At 51.6% G+C, this 22,087-nt stretch overlaps 1 protein-coding gene across 2 annotated transcripts; it reads left to right on the top strand.

Moving 5' to 3' along the window:
• Positions 1-269: 269 nt before the first annotated feature.
• On the top strand, positions 270-20,318 carry AIFM1 (apoptosis inducing factor mitochondria associated 1). Of its 2 annotated transcripts, none has more exons than XM_069867845.1 (17): positions 270-427; positions 3,135-3,262; positions 5,266-5,359; positions 6,551-6,580; positions 7,667-7,779; positions 7,906-8,036; positions 8,843-8,933; positions 9,669-9,753; positions 10,373-10,449; positions 10,676-10,784; positions 11,445-11,552; positions 13,155-13,243; positions 13,323-13,463; positions 14,003-14,145; positions 15,185-15,309; positions 16,320-16,516; positions 20,090-20,318. In XM_069867845.1, exons 1-17 carry the CDS (start codon positions 349-351, stop codon positions 20,159-20,161), a joined length of 1,812 nt encoding a protein of 603 aa, XP_069723946.1. In that variant the 5' UTR covers positions 270-348; the 3' UTR covers positions 20,162-20,318. The 2 variants fall into 2 exon arrangements, with proteins under 2 accessions (XP_069723946.1, XP_069723945.1); XM_069867844.1 differs by lacking the exon at positions 3,135-3,262 and adding an exon at positions 1,645-1,787 and having other exon boundaries at positions 277-427.
• Positions 20,319-22,087: the final 1,769 nt, after the last annotated feature.

Here is a 22,087-nt window from a genome sequence, read left to right as displayed (position 1 = left end):
GCTGCCTGGAGGAGAAGGACCTGGGGGTGTTGGTTGACAGCAACTGAACATGAGCCAGCAGTGGCCCAGGTGGCCAAGAAGGCCAATGGCACGCGGAGCCCCTCACCCCCAGTCCCTCCTTGGCCGCTCCCGATCCGCTTGTTCCCACCGAGGCGCCTCGATGGGGGTCTCGGCGGTGCTGCCATCGAGTCCGCGGGGCAGAGCGGCCGCGCGTCGGGGGTTGGCGGCGGCTCCCCCTCTAGCGGCCTCGGCCGAGCCACCACCGAGACGGGGCATAGAGCGGCTTCCGGGAGGGCGCAGGCGCGGGGGTGGCGGCGGCGGCGCCGGGACGCGACCGGAGGAGGCGACATGTTCCGCTGCCGCGTGGGGGGCCTGGTGCGCTCCCTGCGCCCGCTCAGCCCCGCGCCGGGGGGCCGCGCCGCCGCAGGTCAGTGCGGGGCGGCGGGGACCGGGCCTGCCTGCCGGCTTCGCGTCTGAGGGGGCTCCGGGCGGCCCGGGCTGCGGCCGGTGGGACGGGGGGAGACGCATCCAGGCCTCTCCCTCTGGCCCTGCATCCCTTATTCCACTTCCCTCGCCTTGCCCTGCATCCCGCTCTCCCCATCTTGCCCTGTATCCCTTATCCCGCCCTCCCTGCCTTGCCCTGTATCCCGCATCCCGCTCTCCCCGCTGTGCCCCGCATCCCTCATCGCCCTCGCCCTTGTGCCCCGCGTCCCACACTTTCCTCTTTCTGCTCCGCGTCTCCCGCTCTCCCCTTCTGCCCCTCATCCTGCTCCCGCCAGGCCAGTGGCCGTGGGCAGTCGCCATCCTGTGCTTTCCCCAGCCGCCGTTGTCCCGGGGCTCCCGTGGGGGTGCTGCAGGGGGCAGAGGCTCCGGGAATGGGAGGGCAGACCCCTGGATCTGGGGAAGCTGTGGGTGAGCTGGTGCTGCTGTGCACGGCTGTGTCAGTTTGGATGGTGCTGGGTTCGCCACGGGCTGGTGTCAGAGGCAGGGGCGCAGTGGCTGGCGCAGTCCCTGCTCAGCCTTGCTGACCCCGCACCCCGGCGGCGCAGGGACTGCACCCGGACAGACACTGACTGAACTGCGGGAACGTAACGCGCCGTCTTGCTGTGCAGTAGGACACGCTCCCTCTGGCTTGCATGATGGTTGATGCCATCCCCTGGACTGGCAAGCCTCGCTGCTCCTTTGGAATGCCCGTTCCACCAGCAGAAGCCCCTTCCTGCTGGTCATTTACCTCGGTGGAACGAGCTGTGCTGCCAAAGGGCCTCTTGGCTGGTGTAGCCGTACCTGCTGCTCATCCTAACAAGGTTCCGTTAGCTTACAGCCAGCGGAGAAAAGTCCAGCACCGGCTTCCTGACAAAGGTGCTGTGCTTGCCCATCACAGTGTGGCTCGAGGGCTCCTGCAGCAGGATTCAGCCCTTCTCACCTCCTTGTAGCTGCTCCGGTTGCCCTTTGATCTTACAGAGGGTTGTGGGATCCACAACCGCCTGGAGCCGTTGGTTGTGGCAAAGGATAATTCACTACAGACGCTTAGATGTGGTCCTGGGCATTCCAAACCAGGAGGTCTTTTACGTGGTTTCAGATTCTAAATTTCAAACCGTAACTTTGTATTTTTTGTGTTTTTCTCTAACGAATTATATTCCTCAGGCAACTTGTGGCAGCGCTGGAATGCTCCCCTAGAACTGCAGCTGAGCAGACAAGTGGCGAGCGCTGGCACGCCTGGGGGCAAAGGCGATAGCTCTGTTTTTGTCCTTATTGTGGGCTTGTCAACATTAGGAGCGGGTGTCTATGTAAGTAGAAAGGGAGTTCCTGAAAGAAGCTGCTGTCTCGCTGTATCTTAGCTCCCTTCACTCAGCTTTTTACCTCTGTAGCTGCTTCCTCTTCCAGAAAACTCCATGGGGAGCTGGCTGGAAACAACTTCTTACCAGAATTTTTGTTTAAACTGTAATTTCAGTTACTTTTTAGCTTTTTTTTCCACTTTAAAGGCACTTTTTTTTTTTTTCGTACAATGCCCAACCACTGCTCTGTCTGTTGTGTTGTAGGTGATAGTAGCACAGAGTACAGGGAGAGGTGGATGGACGGTACTTTTAACACCCAAGTGAATCATTCTTTGCCAAATCTTAGTTCAGAACAGCAGTGTTTAGCTGTGTAAGTACACCAAATCAACCCCAAATTGGTGAGCTACATGGATGTCCTCCTCAAAAGGATAAAGCCCAACTTAGAGACTAAATCATATTCCCAGCCAAAGAGCGGCAGCGTTCCCTAGGAGTCAGTGGGTCCGAAGTTTACATCACACAAACCTTTGCTTCAAAACTCTCTTAGAGGAGCGTGTTCATTAAAAATTTAGAGCCCTGTTTTGCTCTTAATAAAAGTAATGGTGCCCCTGGGCTCGGCGCTGGTGAGGTCACACCTCAAATACTTGGTCCAGTTTTGGGCTCCTCAGTACAAGAAAGATGTTTATGGGCTGGAGCGTGGCCAGAGAAGGGAACAGAGCTTGGGAAGGGGCCGGAGCATAAATCTTATGAGAGGCATTTGAGAGACCTGGGGTTATTTAGCCTGGGGAAGAGGAGGTTGAGGGGAAACCTCATCGCTCTCTGCAGCTCCTGGAAAGGAGGCTGGAACGACGTAGATGCTGGGCTCTTCTCCCACGTAAGAAGTGACAGGATGAGAGGAAATGGTCTTAGGTTGTGCCAGGAGAGGTTTAGATTGGATATTGGGAAAAATTCCTTCACCTAAAGATTTCCCGGGCACTGGAACAGCCGCCCAGGGCAGTGGTGGTGTCACCAGCCCTAGAGTTGTTTAAAAGATGGGCAAATGAGGTTCTTGGAGGAGGTTCAGTAGTGGACAGATACCCTTGGACTTCATGATCTGAAAGGTCTTTTCCAACTAAATGATTCTTTGAAACTTCACATACAGAAAGCTCCTGGCAAATAAACAAAATTCAAACCAGTGCACGGAGGAAAAGTCGTTCTCTGTGCCCTTTTAAGTATTGTTTTCTTTGCCCTGCGGTGCTTCTCTTGACAAACAAGGTAACTGAAATTACAGCTCATTCCACTTTTCCCAAGACCTGTTTAATCAAATCCTTAACGTTCAGCTCATTCCCTCTCTTCTCTTCCATTGCCTGTCTTCACCTGTAGTTTTGCCATGCCTTCATCTGAGATGCCCTTCTAGATCACTGACGTCCTCAGGTGTTCCTGGCAAAGCTGGCAGCAACCTCTTGTTGTACTTAATTGTGGGAGGAACGGTCACTGGGACAGGAGCTTATGTAAGATGTGGTATAACTGGGGATACTGGGATGAGGGGTGGTGGGAGGGAGGGCACCTATCTGTGTCATACCAGCTTAGCCATTCCCTTTAACTACACAGTCTTGGTGCTCCCTGGCCTCGCATGTTTTATTTCAAAGGACACTGTCAAATAATTTAGGTTGACCAATTTGATGTTCTCAAACAGTGTAGTTCTGAGTGGGAAAATTTGCCTTAAGACCAGTTTTTTCGCAGTAATTATAAATCCAAACCGAAAACTGGCCATCTTCAATTTGTAACCATCAGAAAGGCACAAATTAATTAACGCATCTGTTCTGATATCAGCGATGGTGGCATGAAAAAGAGAAATAATCAAGTAAATAAATGAAGTAATAGACTAAATACAAGTACAGTAGGGGAAGGCAAAGAAAATGTGTCTAACATTGTGATCTCTTCAGAGCAGAGCACTGAAATATCACTGCGCTCTCTGGTGTTTCTGACTAGAAATAACTTGGCATTGTCCTTTTGGAAAAACTCATCCCGAAGAGCTGGTTTGATATTTTGTGTTGCATTTAATGGTCACTTTTTTACATCCTCTGTCTGCTGCCCTGTGGACTTGCTTAAACTCGATGTCTCTGCTCGCAAAATCAGCAGTAGTTTTGCTAACCTTGACTTTTATGTGTTTAAGCGAAAGGCTTTAAACTATCTTTATCTTAATTTTCTTTGGCACTGATGAGTTCTTGTTTTCTGGTATTTCTTGACACTGTTTCAGTTCCCTGGATGTGCTTTTGTCTGCCTGTGCATTAAACCCCTCAGTTTTTCTTTGATGCTGTTTGCTGTGTTACTAAACACCTGGTTGCCGAGACGGGTAAAACACAACACGTCTGGGGAGTAAGAGAGATTTCAATTCCCTGAAGGAATTAACTTCTGTTCATACACAATTTGGATGTCATAACACTTGGTTAGCAAACAGTAAGCGGTTTGGCATCAGCTGCAGCGTTACCTGCTGTGCCTTTACTTTGAGGAGGCTTTTATTTCTTGCTGGAAATGTTCCAGTTTTAACATGCTTTCCCAATTCCAAGCACAGTAATTGGAGAGAGGGTTGTGATTCAGACTTGTTTTGAGAGTTTTTTTTTCTCTTCTAAACAATGCAAAATGAAAGTTCACGTTGCACATGTGATATGGAATGTTAGCAAGGCTAGAGTTTGCCTTAAAATGGCTTGCTTCCCTCTAGTTTGGGGGCAGATATCACTCTGTGACCTGCTTCCTGCAGTTCCAATGTCTTTTCCTTGTCTACATTACCACTTTTCCTTGGAAGCTGACATGATGCCCTAAAAAATGGTCCTTTCTGTCTCTGCTGTTGCTGTCTCCCCAGCACAGGCTGCTCCCGTGCTGTAATCCGGAGTTTAACAGCCAGATAAGCGGAAGGTTAGCACTTGGGCACGGGAATGTCTTCCAGCTGAGGGCTGTTACCTGGAGCAGCCACACTCCCATGCCTGAAGAGCACTGCTGATGTCAGGGGCGTTACGCTGCTGGTGTCATACCTGTAACGTCTGGTGTAACGAAGCCAGTAAGGCTCTTGGCTTATTCTCCCATGGCTGCTCCAGGATTTTGAAGCTGGGAGTTGCTTTTTGCCTTGAATTCATCCTCCGTTTCTGCATCTTTGTGTTGTGCCAGGTTTGCCTGACCATGTTTCCTTTGTTGTATCTGGCTCTTCTTGAAACGGGTCTGCAGCCTGAAGGCCAACACCTGCAGAAAGGTTGATTCCTGGCTTGTGGAAGGCAACCAGACACCTGAGATTAATCACATCATAAGCAGAGCATGAGCGCATCCCTCTTGTAGCTCTATATACATACCTTCATAGGGCCTTTTTTCAGTGAGGTGTACTTAGGTCTGTGTGCTTTTATTGAAAGCAGATGGCTTTTCTGAGCAAGCAGGACAGACAAAAGCCTGTCGAGGGGCAGAAGCAGAACGGTGTGTGATGCTGTGAGATATACGTGGTAAATATCTCCTTGTCTGTCTCCAGGTGTACAAAACATTGACAGAAAACAAAGAGCGATTCACCAGCCGTGTCGCAACAATAACTACGAGATCTCAAGAAAAGGAATCGCCTCCTTCAGGTGAGTGCTAACCTGCTAGCTCTAGATTTGGGGCTGTTCTTCGTAACCTGAGGCCTCTAAAACTAACAGGACAGAACCCTTCTGAAAACACAGGTCAGCTGAAGTTGTGCCTTTACAGCATTATCAATGCTTGGTGTGTTCCGATTGCAGATTCCCACGTCTTCCTGGTATAGAGGATAGTGCTTTCCATGACCCGTTTTACAGATAATCGTGAGGATAAAACAGATTGTCCCTCAGGGCTCCTTTCTGCCGTTGATGCCTTCTGTGATAGCAGGAGGAAAGAGTCAGCCCTGCTTTTGGCTTTTACACTTGCACAGTCTGGCAAAGGCGCTGTGATTCTGAAGAGAGGGTATGGGCTGGCAGCACAAAATCCACTGTGCTGTACCACGTCCTTGTCCCGCGTGTAGCGGGCTGGGCGTAGGAGAAGTCTCGTGTGTGGGCAAGGTGTGGAGGGAGGAATCGGGACAGTTGGTGAGGATCTTGGTGATGCAGGCTCTATGTGGACCACAGGTCTCTCTTAATTTGTGATATCTTAGACTGCAGTGTCTGTACTCTTGATCCAAAAGATGATATATTTCATAACTCTTGATCAGGGAGTGCAGGGATAGGGTGAAGGGAACGATTTTCAGCTGCAAGAGGGGAGATTGAGATGAGATCTCAAGGAAGAAATGTTTTGCTGTGAGGGTGGGGAGGCCCTGGCCCAGGTTGCCCAGAGTTGCTTCAGGTGGCTGTCCAGTCCCTGGAGCTGTTCAAGGTCAGGTTGAATGGGGCTTGGAGGAACCTGATCCACTGGTTGGAACTGGGTGGGCTTTGAGGTCCCTCCAACCCAAACCGTGCCATGATTTTATGATGGTAACAGTGGCTTTAGGTCATAGAAGATAGGGTGCGTTATGTCACTTTGCTGGGAAACCAGCAGAAAGAACATACTGCAGACAGGACGGAAGACTGGTGGGTTTGGTTTGAATGAGAGGATAAAACATGTTTGTCAGGGTTGATGCTGGAGGACAGAGAGTGAGAGCCTAAATGCTGAAGAGGTGTAAGTAAGTCTGCATTTTTGGAGACTGTCCCTGTATGGTAGGGAGCCCACTGATCCCATGGTCTCCTTGAGTCAGCCCTGAACTGCAATTCCATAAGGACAGTATCCTTGATAACCCACACTCTGCTGAATTAAGCCAGTGCCTTCTCTTTCAGATACAGATGCTGCTTCTCGGGGCACAGCAGGTGAGTCTCGATGGTAATGTTTAAGGGACAGGTTTATTCCTACATACGGTTTAACTGCATGTTGCTTAGAAACAAGTCCTGCATGTGGGAGGAAATGCTTTCTGGCAGGAACTCAAAAGTTGGTCTCCTTTCAGAATACAAATACAGAACAATACACCTTGGCATTTTAGGGAACTTTACTCGCTTAGGAGCTGTTTGCTGAATGGCTAGTGCAGGTTTTGGTCTGGCTCCCAAGCTGATCTGTGTTCTTAAAGAAGAGAAACAGCAGATAAACACTTCACAGTTTCTGCTTTCCCGTTAATGTTGTAAATTGCTTTCTCATCTGAATGACACCCAGGCCATGACTCTTCTCCTGATGTTGGCAACCATCGCTTGGCTTTGTCCCTCTTGCCAGCTCTGCAAGCTGTCCCTCACTGTAAACTCTGTGTTGCCTCTCTGGTGCGTTGGTTGGTGAGCAGAGGCTGAGCAGGGTTTTGCACTCCTGAATCTACTGAGAAAGTCCTGGTCTTATATGAAGCTTCTGAAATTGTGTATTGCCCTCGACTTTGGAGCCACTTCCCCCAGCTGTGCAGATGTAACCAGTATTCTTAAGTAGATCAATTTATAAAATGAAGCTCTTTGAGAGTCTGCTGGACCGGTAGCGCCTGTTTGGAATATGGCTCGAAACCTGCCAACAGGCTGTCCAAGTAGTGGTGTTTCAGTCTTGATGTGTAGAACATCCTTCTTAACATCTTAAACCAGAGCAAAGTAGACCTGTATCAGAGGAGCTAAAGCCTTGCGATGAAAGCTGTGATACCATCCTGTTCCTAAACTCTGCGATTGCCGTTGAGCAAAGTGGGATGGAGGTAGCTTAGAAAAAGTAACGTGCTGAAAGCCAGCATTAATGATTTATGCAGGCAGCCAGCTTTGAGTGAAGCAACGATGTGGTTCTTGGGAAGTGGAGGGGAGGAAGGGAAGGGGAGGAGAAGGTATTTGAAGAGCAGTTGGTCTGTATGTAAAAGGCTTCTGATGACGTGCTCTGCTCATTTGGGCTGGGCCATTTTCCCTGCTGAATTTGCAGTAAGCTGTCCAATCTGTCACCTGCAGCTCCGGGAGCTCGCCCTGAGGTCCCCTCTCACGTTCCTTTCCTGCTGATCGGTGGAGGAACTGCTGCTTTTGCTGCTGCCAGATCCATTCGGGCTCGTGACCCTGGTGCCCGGGTAAGAGATGCCCTGTTCTAGAGCAGAACCGATGGCTGGACGCTGTGCTTGCTTCTGAGCCCTGCTCTGTGTTTTGCAGTTTGCTTGGCATCAGTACAGCTGACGTGTTTTAGTGCCTCGTTGCAGGTGCTGATAGTGTCTGAAGATCCTGCTCTACCCTATATGCGTCCACCTCTTTCCAAAGAACTATGGTTTTCAGATGATCCCAACGTGACAGAGACTCTGCGGTTCAAGCAGTGGAATGGCAAGGAGAGGAGGTAAGTGTCACAGGTAGCAAGGGTGAAGGAGAGTGGTTAGTGAAACGTTAACAATCATCACAGAATCATAGAACATCCTGAGTTGGAAGGGACCCACAAGGATCATCGAGTCCCACTCCTGTCCCTGCACAGGACACCCCAACATTCACAGAATCATAAGGGGTGGAAAAGACCTCTCAGCTCATCCAGTCCAGCCGTCAGCCCAACTCCACTCCACTGTGCCCACTTAAACCATGTCCCCACGTGCCACTGTACATGATTTTTTAAACCTTCCAGGGATGAAGACTCCACCACTGCCCGGGACAGTCTCTGTCATTGCTTCACCTCTCTGTCAGTAAATAAAATTTTTCCCAATATCCAATTTAACCCTCCCCTGGTACAACTTGAGGCCATTTCCTCTCATCCTGTGACATGGGAGAAGAGCCCAGCGCCCACCTCGCTACAATCTTCTTTCCAGGAGCTGCAGAGAGTGATGAGGCCTCCCCTCAGCCTCCTCTTCTCCAGGCTAAACAGCCCTAAGTCTCTCAGCTGCTCCCAGATTCCTTCCCCAGCTCTGTTTCCTTCTCTGGATGTGCTCCAGCCCCTCAAGGTCTTTCCTGCACTGAGGGACCCAGAACTGAACCCAGGATTCGAGGGGCGGCCACACCGGTGCCAAGTCCAGGGGATGATTCCCTTCTTATTCCTGCTTTAAGATAGTTAAGAATTCTGGAGCTTTTTATGGTTGCACAGAATTGTCTTTGCCTCATTCGTAACTGCTGAATATCCCAGAAGAAGTGGAACTGATTTGATAACGGAGCTTTTTTCAGTATCTATTTCCAGCCACCGTCATTCTATGTGCCTGTTCGTGATCTGCCTTTCGTAGAAAATGGTGGAGTAGCAGTTCTCTGTGGCAAGAAGGTGGGTACAGCCCTGGCTGTTGTTCTGGCATCATATAGTTCTTTCCTAGCAGCACCTGAGGTCTGTGCTGAGGCTGATCAACTGTGCAGGGTGGTTTGGAGGGTTGGCCAAGGGGCAGAATGTGTACGAGCTTGGAAAAAGCCTTTGTGATGAAGCAGGGACTGTGCTAATCTTGAGGATAGAGCATGAGTGAAGCTTGAAAATTGGAGAAGCTGAATAGTAGTGAGCTGAGGGAAGATGAGGAAGAGGGAAGGATCAGCTTAGAGTTGGGGCGTGGGACAAGAATATCTAGAACTGTGACAAGATGGGAACCAGGGAACCAGGTCAGAGGGTGAGCTAAGGAGAGCAGAGTGATCCAAGGAGTGGGGTGGTGTGAGGAAGAGCATTGTGCAGAGGCAGTGGGGAGGTGGGAAAACTTGTGTTGAGGCTTCTGATGCTTTTGCTTCCTCAGCTTTTCCTATGTTGCTAAAATAAGATTTCAGTGACTCCTCTTACTGCTGGACCGCGCTGGGTGTCTGAGCACATCCCTTAGACTCTGATTCTGGGACAGTCAACCTGATCTGTCTCAATTCCTACTTCCAGTCTTCTCCCTTCGCACCTCCCACCCTTCCTAAACTTAAAGGTGGGAGGATGTTATTTCCAAGTTTGCTTCTCTGATTGATAGTCTGCTCCGTTTAACAGGAATGGCCTATAGTGCGTGGAAGGTTGAGCTCTCTGCCTTGTTTACTTTTGCAGGTTGTGCATATGGATGTTAGAGGCAATGTAGTGAAACTCAGTGATGGTACCCAGATATCCTATGACAAGTGTCTGATTGCCACTGGTAAGTTGGTGTTTTTCTCTGTTCTTTGTGCCAGGCTTTTTGTTTCAGTGGCGTTTGTCTGCATGGAAGTTCCAGCAGTGCATATCGAACTCCTGGTAGGCTGGTGATGTGAAGGACAGTTGTACAGAGAGCCATGCTATTGGGTTTTCACCTGCCTCGCATCAGCTAGCTTCTCTGGTCGTTCAAAGTTTTGCTCTGTGAAAATCAGCAGGGGAGGTGGAAAAAGCGGCTTCCCTAGCAGCTCAAGTAAGGGAGCTCCTGTACAGGCCAGCCTCTTCAAATCCTGCCTGGAGCAGTTGCAAGCGGAAGAGCCAGCTCTTGCTTGGGCAGAGCACTGCTCCAGCATCTAACCCCAGCCGTTCTACAGCCCTCTGTGGTTTGAGGGGAGCTGGCTGTCTCCAGTCGTGGAGCAAGGCATACAGCATCAGATCTTGTTCCCCTGGGTGACTGTTGGGTCACCTCCTTCTCACACAGAAGGTATTTTGTGTTAAAAGCCCAGACAGCAACAGGGAGTAGAACATATTGTAACAGTTTGGAAGGCATAGTCCAGGTTAAAGAGGGCTTTGCGTAGTCTGGATATGTCATGGTATCATTAGTCTCTCTCTCCCCTTGTCCTCAGGTGGTACCCCAAGGAACCTTCCTGCCCTTGAAAGAGCCGGGAAGGACGTACAACAAAGGCTGACACTGTTCCGAAAGGTAATCTCTGGCTGCTGCTGGTCCTGGGGTAAGGTTGAAAATGTCAGAGACACGGCCACTATTTTCAGCTTTTAGGAAACCATGGAGTTTTTTCTGTGCAGTAGACAAACAGGAGGAACATTTAGGAGAGAGTTGCTCTTATTTCAACGGGTGAAATTGGAGAAAAATATCTTCTGCTGCTGTTCCTGTTTGAGGATATTTGAAATGGGAATAAATCTGCTTTCAGATTGAGGACTTCAAAAGCCTGGAGAAGATTTCGCGAGAAGTCAAGTCCATCACAATCATTGGTGGCGGTTTTCTCGGCAGCGAGCTGGCCTGCGCTCTGGGAAGAAGAGGTAGGTGTGCTCTGTCTTCAGCTGTCACGTTGACAGAAGCAATAGGTATTGAATGTAAGCAGCCTTACATCACAAACTTCATTTTCATTCCCTGACTACTGAGTTTTTGCACACTGTGGTTTGCCTAAAATAACCTCAATACACATGTTGGCTGCGTGGCCCACCCTGGTTTTCCATTTTCTCTCTCACAAGTCCCAAGCAGCCCCTGACCACAAAGGCTGCTGTAAGTTTGGCTTCCCGGAAGCTCTGCCAATGCATGTTATAAAGTCATTCCACCCTGTAAACAATTCTATTTGCTCTCTCATTGCTAAAAGCCCCCCGCAAACTGTTATTTCGAAGAGGTTGTGAACAACTGGATTCTTGCTATCAGTGCCTGCAGGTTTTTAAGTAATATCTTTATGGCCATTTCTCTAATAAGGGAAGTTTCCTCTGTAATATGAAGCATTTTAATGAATCCGCTGTCTGTCACTCTGGAGTTTGCAGGTGTTTATGTGAAACAGCAGTCAATCACTTTGTGACTCCTATGGAAAATCTGAGAGCCAGAACTCCTACTTTTGGAAACTTCTGTCAAGCTCCTTGCACAAAGTAATGCAGATGCTTGTGTCCTGAAGTCTCTCTACCTGTGGGTTGTTAGAAGCCTGCTTTTTGCTTTCCTTTCAGCCCGAACCAGAGGCCTGGAGGTGATTCAGCTGTTTCCAGAGAATGGCAATATGGGCAAAGTCTTGCCTGAATATCTGAGCAACTGGACGACAGAGAAAGTCAGAAGAGGTGAAGCTGTGCCTTGGTGCTCCTCCTCCGTGTGTGGCAGAGCTGTGGTGGTCAGGCTGTGGCTGTTGCACTGGGCTGTGTTCTTGTTTTGGGTACCACAGGCTAAAAAAGGATCTGAAGGTGCTGGAGAGTATCCAGACGAGGTCACAGAGTTGGGAAAGGGTTTACAGGAGGAGCGGCTGAAGTCTCTTCAGCCTGGAGAAGAGGAGACCGAGGGAAGACCTCACCATGATCTGAAGTTCCTCACCAGGGGAGGAGGAGCAGCAGGCGCTGAGCTCTTCTCTCTGGCCACCAATGGCATGACCCAAGGGAATAGCAGAGGGATGTGCCAGGGGAGGGTTGGGTTGGACATGAGGATGAGGTTCTTCCCCAGAGGGTGGTGGAGCCCTGGAACAGCTCCCAGGGAAGCAGTCACAGCGCCGAGCCTGACAATATAGCAGAATCATTTGGCCGAGGCCCTCAGCCCCACGGTGTGAATGTTGGGGTGTCCTGTGCAGGGACAGGAGTTGGACTTGGTGATCCTTGTGGGTCCCTTCCAACTCTGGACGATTCTGTGATTCTGTGAAATACAGCGCTGTGCTTGTTCTGTCATGGGAACCTCAGAAGACTGGGTCCCTTGCAAGGTGACACAGGCAGAACAGAACAAGTTGTAGTTCCAGCACTTTGCATGGCACAGAGCTGAAGTGAATCTCTGTCTTCTTAGGAGTTCCTCTGGGAAAGCCAAACAAACACATGCTGATGCCAGTGAGATTTTCCCTCTGGCTGTTCCTGCACGGAGTGATCCCTTCTAACCTTCCTGCGAGTTACTTTAGTGGCCTCAGTAATTCGGAACCAACTTTCTCTTAAGACAGCTACCTGCTCTCCTCTGTTGCTCGAACCTCAAGTAATTTTTGCTTCTGACAGCATAATGCAGTCATCCTAGAGTCTGTGTGAGAGAAGGATTGTGTAGCCCCATGCCTTACGCCTGCACCTTTCTAAGGCTGCTGCTGCAGCGTTTGGCTGATAATAGGGCAAGATCTAAGACACCTTTTTCCCATTTTCTCTATTAAGTGCAGAACTTATTCCTGTGCATTGGGAAATGGAGTGAGAATAGAGGGAGGAGGGATGGAGCTGGAAAATCCACAGGTTGGAGTTGCTTTCTTTTGTTTATGGAAGCTGCCTTGTCAGGCCTTTGGGTCTGGCTGTGACAGAGCAGTAGGTATTGAATGGCCCTAGTGCCGGAAAAGCTGTCCTGGGGAGTTCTTGTGGATGTGACCTGGACTTGGATGAGGCTTTGAGCACCTTGATCCAGAGGGGAGTGTCCCTGCCTGTGGCATGGGGGTGGAAGTGGTTGGGCTTTAAGGCCCCTCCCAACCCAAAGCATTCTATGCTATGAAACAGGTATTTATGTTTGTCGTTTGAAATAGCTCCTTCAAACTTTTAGCTGGCTTGGTTTCTTTCTCCTCATGCTGTACTGAAAACTACCGGCACACAGAGCAAAGATGAGGTGGTCTCTCCCTTGGCTCCTAACCTGGCCCTGTGTCCGTTTGCAGCCAGGATGCCTCCTTCACCTGAAATCTCTGCGCCTGAGCAAGCACTTATGTTCCCTCTGTTTGTTTCCAGAGGGTGTTAATGTCATGCCTAACGCTGTGGTCAAGTCTGTCTCTGTCTCCGGCAAGCGGCTGATGATTAAACTGAAAGATGGCCGAAAGGTAGATCTAAACGCAGGGAGAGGGTAAAGTTTGCAGGGCATTGAAAGAATTAAGGTAATAATTATGAATTCTCCAACAGGTGGAGACAGATCATATCGTGGCTGCGGTAGGGCTGGAGCCTAATGTGGAATTAGCAAAGTCAGCTGGGCTGGAGGTGGACTCTGACTTCGGAGGGTTCAGGGTGAATGCGGAGCTGCAGGCACGCTCCAATATCTGGGTGGTGAGTATGTGCCGAGGTGTTTTCTTTCTGCTGGTTATGCCGATTTAATCAGAGCGCAGAGTTATGGGGACTGGGGTGCCTCGTTAGGGGAATGGGGCAAAAAGTAGCCAGTAACGTGACCGGTTGTAGCACAGATCCTGCCGGCAGCCGCGGAGGCTGTTCACGCACCACGGCTCGCTTTGTTGCTGTGGTAACAACTGTGCGAGGGTTTGAATATTTATGCTGTGTAAGAGGAGTTGGGGTAACCTAAAGATAGCACGGATTACTATTGCGTAAGAGTCCCTTTGGTGGGAGCCGAGACTTTGATTCCTTGTGAAAAATGGGCTTGATGCTGTCTTTATTTTTCTAAAGACGGGTGAAAAATACTGGGATGTTGGGATTTGCGTAGGGTGTGGGATAAGGTGGTGGTGGTTGGGTTTTGTCAGGAAAAACTCAGCTCATAGTTCCACTTTGCCCTCCTCACAGTGCCTTTTTTGTGTTTGTGTTAATTTAACCTTTCCATATCAATGTTCAACCCTCACTGAATGATTCTTTTTAAGGCAGGGGATGCCGCCTGCTTCTACGATATCAAACTAGGCAGGAGACGCGTGGAGCACCACGATCACGCTGTTGTGAGTGGAAGACTAGCGGGAGAAAACATGACAGGAGCAGCGAAGCCCTACTGGCATCAGTCCATGTTCTGGTAATGCTGATTTCTTCATGGTATTTATTTGGTCACACTGCAGGGGCTGTGACAAGATACGCCTTGTAAAGGTCTTTGCTTCCTGAGTGTAGTGAAACTACTTCAGTGAATACCTTCTACAGCTTCTTGTTCCTGGAAGCTCAGGCAATGGGAGGGTGTTTGAGCATTCACTGCTCTGCCCTGAACTCTCTGAAATATTTTTTTCCTTCTTGCAGATTCCAGTTTCTCCCTGAATGAGTTGCATTCAGCTGAACAAGTAGCAATAAAGAGCAGCCCCTTTCCTCAATGCAAGCTAATTTATGGGTTGAAGTTAGAATCAAAGCATAGTTTGGGTCAGAAGCGACCTCAAAGGCCGTACAGTTCCACCCCCTGCCATGGGCAGGGACACCTCCCACTGGATCCGGTTGCTCCAAGACCCATCCAGCCTGGCCTTGAACCCCTCCAGGGATGGGGCAGTCACCACTGCTCTTGGAAACCTGGGCCAGGGCCTCCCCACCCTCACAGCAAAACGTTTCTTCCCAAGATCTTGTCTCAATCTCTCCTCTTTCAGCTGAAAAGCATTCCCCCTTGTCCTCTCCCTGCCCTCCCTGATCCAGAGTTCCTCCCCAGCTTTCCTGAAGCCCCTTTCAGCACTGGAAGCTGCTCTAAGGTCTCCCCACAGCCTTCTCTTCTCCAGGCTGAACAACCCCAACTCTCTCAGCCTGTCCTTGTATGGGAGGTGCTCCAGCCCTTGGATGGCCTTGGTTTCTGTAGGAATAAGTGTAAGCAATAGCATTTCTGCATCCCAGTGTCCTCTGTTATCATTTTTGTAGAGAAACAGTGTCTGAAAACATGCAGTTCCCTTTCAGAGAAAGAAGTCTGTCAGACAAGACCGAGCTGAGGTTAGAAACCGATAATGCTTCAGCTCCAACCCAAAGAGTCAGTCAGCCTGCATCCCATGATCTCTCTCGCACGATGCCATCATTAAGGACTTGGGGGTGGATGGAATTGCCGTGTCTCACTAATCCTGCACATGATTTTGTTGCTGCTTCATTCCTAGGAGCGACCTGGGTCCTAATGTTGGGTATGAAGCCATTGGCCTTGTTGACAGTAGTTTGCCAACAGTAGGAGTCTTCGCTAAAGCAACAGCAAAAGACACACCGAAAAGCGCAACAGAGCAGTCAGGTAGGGCAGAGGGATTCTTGGGAGCTGTCTCTGTTTGTGTCTCACTCTGTGTAGTGGCTATAGTTACTCTGGCCTCATGGAGAGCACAGGGACACATCAGTCTGTCTGCAGCTTTTCTAGACCACGCTTTAAAGGTTGGGTTTATAGAACAGTAGAATGGTTTGGGTCAGAAGGGATCTCAAAGCCTATCCGGTTGCACCCGCTGCCATGGGCAGGGACACCTCCCACTGGATCAGGGGCTCCAAGCCCCATCCAGCCTGGCCTTGAACCCCTCCAGGGATGGGGCAGCCACCACTGCTCTGGGCAACCTGGGCCAGGGCCTCCCCACCCTCACGAGAACATTTCTTCCCAAGATCTCATCTCAATCTCTCCTTTTTTGGCTTAAAACCATTCCCCCCTCATGCTGTCCCTGCCCTCCCTGATCAGGAGTCCCTCCCCAGCTTTCCTGGAGCCCCTTTCAGGACTGGAAGCTACTCTAAGGTCTCCCCACAGCCTTCTCTCCTCCCGGCTGAACAACCTCAGCCTGTCCTTGTACGGGAGGTGCACGAGCCCTTGGGTCATCTTTGTGGCCTCCTCTCAACTCACTTTAACATAGTTTGATACTAAAATGTGGTTAAAACGTGGTGTTTCTCCAAGAAGACCTCCTGTAACTACCAAAACTAATTTTTTTTGAAGTGAAGCCCGATTTCCCCCTAGCAATACCACAGTCAGTTGTTGCACAAAAGAAACTGTGTGGATCTAAGTGTATTTATTTGGTGTCAGCTGGTTGGAGGAACCTACTGTTCTGTCTTCTGCACCTGATGATGGAAGTTGGAATTGTCAGTTTTGGGCTTCACATTACGATTGTTCACTCTCATCTTATTGAAACCGTACTTTGCTTGACACAACTCAAAGTAAAACAGCTCGGTCTCTTACAAAACCTCACTCTTCAGTCTGCTTTCACCACCACAGGCAAATAGCTGCTGCTTTTCTCTGTGCTGGATGTTTGAGATCTGTTCTCTTGGCATTAGGGACCGGGATTCGATCAGAGAGTGAAACAGAAGCAGAAGCCTCAGAAGTTCACATTTCTCAAAGTGTTTCACCAACGCCTCAGGTTCCAAAGCAAGGAGAAGATTATGGCAAAGGTGTCATTTTCTACCTCAGGGATAAAGTTGTGGTAGGAATCGTGTTATGGAACATCTTCAACAGGATGCCTATTGCTCGCAAGGTCAGTAGGGGACTAGTCTGCTGATTGGGTCTTTTCTTGTGGAAAAATCAATCTACCAATTTAGAACGAGGATAAGTAAATGCAGAGGCTCTGTCTTAAGCAGCACTGGGCAACAGCCAATGGCAGCCCTGTCCTGGGGGAATTATAGGTGCTTTCCTGCAGATGATGCTAAGTTGGGTGAGAGCATTGATCTGCCTGAGGGTAGGCAGGCTCTGCAGAGGGACCTGGGCAGGTTGGATGCGTGGGCTGAGGCCAATTGCATGAGGTTCAACATGGCCAAGAGCTGGGTCCTGCACTTGGGCCACAACATGGAGCTCCAGCCTTGGGGAAGAGCAGCTGGGAATCTGCCTGGAGAAGGACCCGGGAGTGCTGGTCGACATTGGTTGAACACGAGCCAGCAGTGGCCCAGGTGGCCAGGAAGGCCAATGGCATCCTGGCTAGGATAAGCCATGGGGTGGCCGGCAGGGAAGGGATTGTCCCCCTGGTGCAGCCGCACCTCGAACCCTGGGTTCAGTTTTGGGCCCCTCAGTGCAGGAAAGACTTTGAGGGGCTGGAGTGTGTCTGGAGAAGGGAACGGAGCTGGGGAAGGGGCTGGAATCATAGAATCATAGAATAACCAGGTTGGAAGAAAGCCACTGGATCATCGAGTCCAACCATTCCTATCAATCACTAAACCATGTCCCTCAGCACCTCGTCCACCCATCCCTTAAACCCCTCCAGGGAAGGTGACTCAACCCCCTCCCTGGGCAGCCTCTGCCAGTGCCCAATGACCCTTTGTGAAAAATTGTTTCCTCATGTCCAGCCTGACCCTCCCCTGGTGGAGCTTGAGGCCATTCCCTCTCGTCCTGTCCCCTGTCACTTGGGAGAAGAGCCCAGCTCCCTCCTCTCCACAACCTCCTTTCAGGGAGTTGGAGAGAGCAATGAGGTCTCCCCTCAGCCTCCTCTTCTCCAGGCTAAACACCCCCAGCTCTCTCAGCCGCTCCTCATAAGGCCTGTTCTCCAGCCCCTTCCCCGGCTTTGTTGCTCTTCTCTGGACTCGCTCCAGAGCCTCAACATCCTTCTTGTGGTGAGGGGCCCAGAACTGAACACAGGATTCGAGGAGCGGTCTCACCAGTGCTGAGTCCAGAGGGAGAATAACAGGGGTTGTAGTGGCTGAGGGCCCTGGGGTTGTTTAGCCTGGAGAAGAGGAGGCTGAGGGAATACCTCATCACTGACTACAACTACCTAAAAGAAGGTTGTGGCGAGGTGGGCGCTGGTCTCTTCTGCCTGGTAGCCAGTGACAGGACAAGGGGAAATGGCCTCAAAATGCACCAGGGGAGGTTTAGGTTGGATATTAGGAGGAATTTTTTTACTGAAAGGGTTCTTGGGCACTGGAACAGCTGCCCAGGCAGGGAGTTGGGTCCCCGTCCTGGAGAGATTTAAAAGACGAGTGGGTGTCATACTTGGGGACATGGTCAAGTGCCAGACTTCACAGGGCTGGATTGATGCTTGGACTTGGTGATCTTAAAAGTTTAATCAGGTTTGTGCTTCAAGCCTTGCTCTTGCGTGGCTGCAGTTTCAGATCTGTGTAACAAATAAAGGCAGGAATCGCATGTGACCGAGCATCAGGGTGAAATGGTCTGGGTTTGTGCTACTTTCTCTGTTGTGCTAGCATTGAAGACGTCTAAAGCATCTGTCACCCTGGACACCCAGCCACAAAAAGTCAGGGTTAGAAGCGGCTTTGAGCCTGTCGCCACCTCCGAAGTCGGCTGCTTTTTAGGTCGTTATTTAATATCGTTGGAGAATTCCAGTACCTTAAACTGTGAGAGCGATTCCGCACTATCCCCGGGTGATCTGTCCCAAAATGATTTATGCCTAGGTTGGAAGTTTCCTTTGCTATCTGATCTGAATCATTTAAACCAGTTACTTCTCCTGTCCCCATGGAAGAGATTCTTTCCCTTCCTCTGAATCACGGCTACAAGTATGTGCAGGATCCTTGGCCTCTCACTGCCCAGGAGAGAGGTTTGCAAGTGTGAGCCACTAACACCAGCTCTGCTCAGTCGGTGCAGAGTCTGGCTCATCCCAGAGGTGAGAGAAATCACTTTTTGAAGACACGTGCTCTCCCCAGCTGTAAAGGGAAACCCAGGCAGCAGCAACACATCCTGCCGGGCTGGGGAGGTTGGTTTACACTCCAGCCACTCCTTTAGGCAGACAATAAAGCCTTTGACATAGTTTCTCACAGCATTCTGCTTCAGAAACTGTCACCTCTGGCCGGGACAGGCGCACACTCTCCTGGGTGGAAAACTGGTTGGCTGGAGGGCCCAGAGAGTGGTGGGAAATGGAGTTAACTCCAGCTGGAGGCCAGTGACAAGTGGTGTCCCCAGGGCTCAGTGCTGGGTCCAGCCCTGTTCAATGTCTTTATCAATGACCTGGATGAAGGCATCGAGTGCACCCTTAGCAAGTTTGGAGATGACACTAAGCTGGGTGGAAGCGTGGATCTGCTGGAGGGTCGGGAGGCTCCAAAGGGATCTGAGCAGGCTGGACCGCTGGGCTGAGACCGATGGGATGAGGTTTAACAAGGCCAAACGCCGGGTCCTGCATTTGGGGCACAACAACCCTGAGCAGCTCCAGACTAGGAGAAGTCTGGCTGGAAAGCTGCCTGGAGGAGAAGTACCTGGGGGTGTTGGTTGACAGCGACTGAACATGAGCCAGCAGTGGCCCAGGTGGCCAAGAAGGCCAACGGCATCTTGGCTTGGATCAGAAACAGCGTGACCAGCAGGGCCAGGGAGGTTCTTCTCCCTCTGTACTCGGCACTGGTGAGACCGCTCCTCGAATCCTGTGTTCAGTTCTGGCCCCTCACCACAAGAAGGATGTTGAGGCTCTGGAACGAGTCCAGAGAAGAGCAACGAGGCTGGTGAGGGGGCTGGAGAACAGGCCTTATGAGGAACGGCTGAGAGAGCTGGGGGTGTTTAGCCTGGAGAAGAGGAGGCTGAGGGGAGACCTCATTGCTCTCTGCAACTACCTGAAAGGAGGTTGTGGAGAGGAGGGAGCTGGGCTCTTCTCCCAAGTGACAGGGGACAGGACGAGTGGGAATGGCCTCAAGCTCCACCAGGGACATTAGGAAAAAATTTTTCACGGAAAGTGTCACTGGACACTGGCAGAGGCTGCCCAGGGAGAGGGTTAAGTCCCCTTCCCTGGAGGGGTTTAAGGGACAGGTGGATGAGGTGCTGAGGGACATGGTTTAGTGACTGATAGGAATGGTTGGACACGATGATCCAGTGGGTCCTTTCCAACCTAGTGATTCTGCGTGAATGCTATATTTAAGATCCGCTTAATACATGCTTTGTATAAATTTGGCTGTAGTGAGTGCTGCTGTCACCCTGTTAATCGCCTACGTCCATGAATTGTCATCAGCAGAGCCTCCATGTCTGAGAAGTCACAGAATCATAGAATGGTTTGGGTTAGAAGGGACCTTTAACATCATCCAGTTCCAAACCTCCAGGCCATTGCATTGGCTGGTGACCATGTAGTCTTGCTTGCAGTGCTGATGGTTGGCAGTATGTGCAGATGTTAATGTCTTCTTTCTTCCTTCAGATCATCAAAGACGGTGAGGAGCATGATGATCTCAACGAAGTAGCAAAGCTTTTCAACATCCATGAAGACTAGACTCTGGCACGGGAACACCGCAGTAGGAGTGAGTACAGCAGCGGGGCCGCCGGCTGTGTGCCCCCCGTCACCTCAGAGAGCGTCGTCCGAGTACTTGTGAACATTTCCAGTCACCCAGAGCGTGAATGTTTGCACCAATAAAACCAGATTATCCCAAGTTCAGTGCCTTCTTCCTGCCCTGCTGCGTTGCTGCTGTTGGAATGGGAATGTGCTGCCGCTGTTGTGAGTTTTTCCTGTGTACCAACAACGGAGGAATCCGCAGAGCTGCCTCTTTTCCTGCAGCGCTTCCCAGCGAGCGCTTCCCCTGCTGTGCCGGTTGCGCAGGGCTCTGCTCTTGTCCCCTGAGGGGACAGGAGAGAATGTGGTGGTGGCTCCCCTGTAAGCTTGTGTGTGAAGCCCGGTGTGTGCTCCAGCCTGGCAACCGCTGTAAGAGGGGATCGAAGGAATAAGGAGAGAGACTCAAGAGTCGCTAAGGTAGGAGGTGAGGGGCGACGGTGCACGCAGCGATGCAGGAGTGGAGAGCAGCGGCCGCAGAGCTGGGCACAGGCGCTGCCGGGCCCGGTGTGTGCGATGCTGTCGGAGCGCGTTATCGGCTGCCAGGGGGAATTGGAATGTTCCGTTAATGCAGCTCTCGTCTGAACATGCTGGGGAAAAAGGACGGAGAGAGGCTGCAGCGGGGTGGGAGTTGGAGGGACAAGTAGCATCCTGTGCCCTCAGCGGTTCTTGCCTTTGTGGGATGGGACGGGTGTGCGGTTGGGGTTCTGCTGCTGCCACAGTGAGCGCGCTGGAGTACTGGGAAGCTCGGCCTGCGGCCTGCGCTCGGTCCTGCTTAGGCCGGAGCCATCCCTGAGCCTGAGAAACAGAAAGGGTGGCAGCGACAGCGAGAACCCGAGACCTGCAGCCACCAGGCCCAGGGCCCCATCTCGCATCCCCACAGGGCCTGGACCCTGACAGGGGAGGGGACGCCAGCCTCGCTGTTTCAGGATGTGGGAGGGTCCAGGATTGCTGCTGCAGGGAAGGAGAAATCCTGTACAGCATCAGGGCTTGGACTGCGAAGGCAGGGCTCTCCGGAGCCAGGACCTGCTGCAGCAGCGAGGCTGGGCTGTGCCTGCACTGGCGTCTGGAATGGGGAGGAATGGGAGAGAGGGATTTGCGCTGCCTGTTTATTATGGAGCGTAACACAACCCTTTGACCAGACCTGGTCATGTCCTGCACAGTCTGAGTGAACAGAAAGGTGGTGAAGCCACAGCCTCCCGAGCGGTGCCTGATCCACCCCACAAGGTAAATATTCTTAACCACTGCTCGCGCGGCTCCTCACCCCGATGGGGAGCTCCGGCGAGGGGCTGGCTCCATCCTCCCTGTAGGCAGCTGCGATCCCCGGGCTCTCCGGCCTCCCACCCTCCAGCTCCAGTCGAGGTGGGGGTTCTGCCGGCCTCGGTCTGTGGTGCCCACGGCTGTGCCCACGCGCCACCTCCCTGGTCCCGTGTCAGCACGATCCCCGGGGAAAGGCACCGAGGAGCAGCCGGTGAGGAACATCCCTGGGGAGGGCGAGCAGCCACCAGCCCGGCGTGGGGTCCGAGCGCCTGTTCCCCGCCTGGCACCGGTCCTGGAGCCTCCCCGCTCTGCTCCGTCCCAGGGCCGGGAGCAACCCCTGAACGCCTCGAGCCCTCCCCAGGCCCCGGCTCCTCCAGCACATCCCTGGGAACGACATCCAGCACCTTCCCGGCCGGAGGGAGCGGCACCGGGACGCGGGCGAGGGCTGGACATGTGGCTGCTGCCCTGAGGACACGGCGCTGCCGGCCTCCGCTCGGCCGTGGATGCTTTGTGAGGCTGATAAAAAATAGTAACATACTCCCTGTGGTTGTCGGTGCCTGCTCCATCCCAGGGCAGAGGCCCGTGCTCCCTCGTCTCCAGGCTGAGCAGAGC

The sequence above is a fragment of the Phaenicophaeus curvirostris genome, chromosome 13 (genome assembly GCF_032191515.1).
Source record: "Phaenicophaeus curvirostris isolate KB17595 chromosome 13, BPBGC_Pcur_1.0, whole genome shotgun sequence".
NCBI classification, from domain to species: Eukaryota; Metazoa; Chordata; class Aves; order Cuculiformes; family Cuculidae; genus Phaenicophaeus; species Phaenicophaeus curvirostris.
Note: the sequence above shows the minus strand (reverse complement) of the source record. Positions and strands in the feature narration are given on the sequence as shown.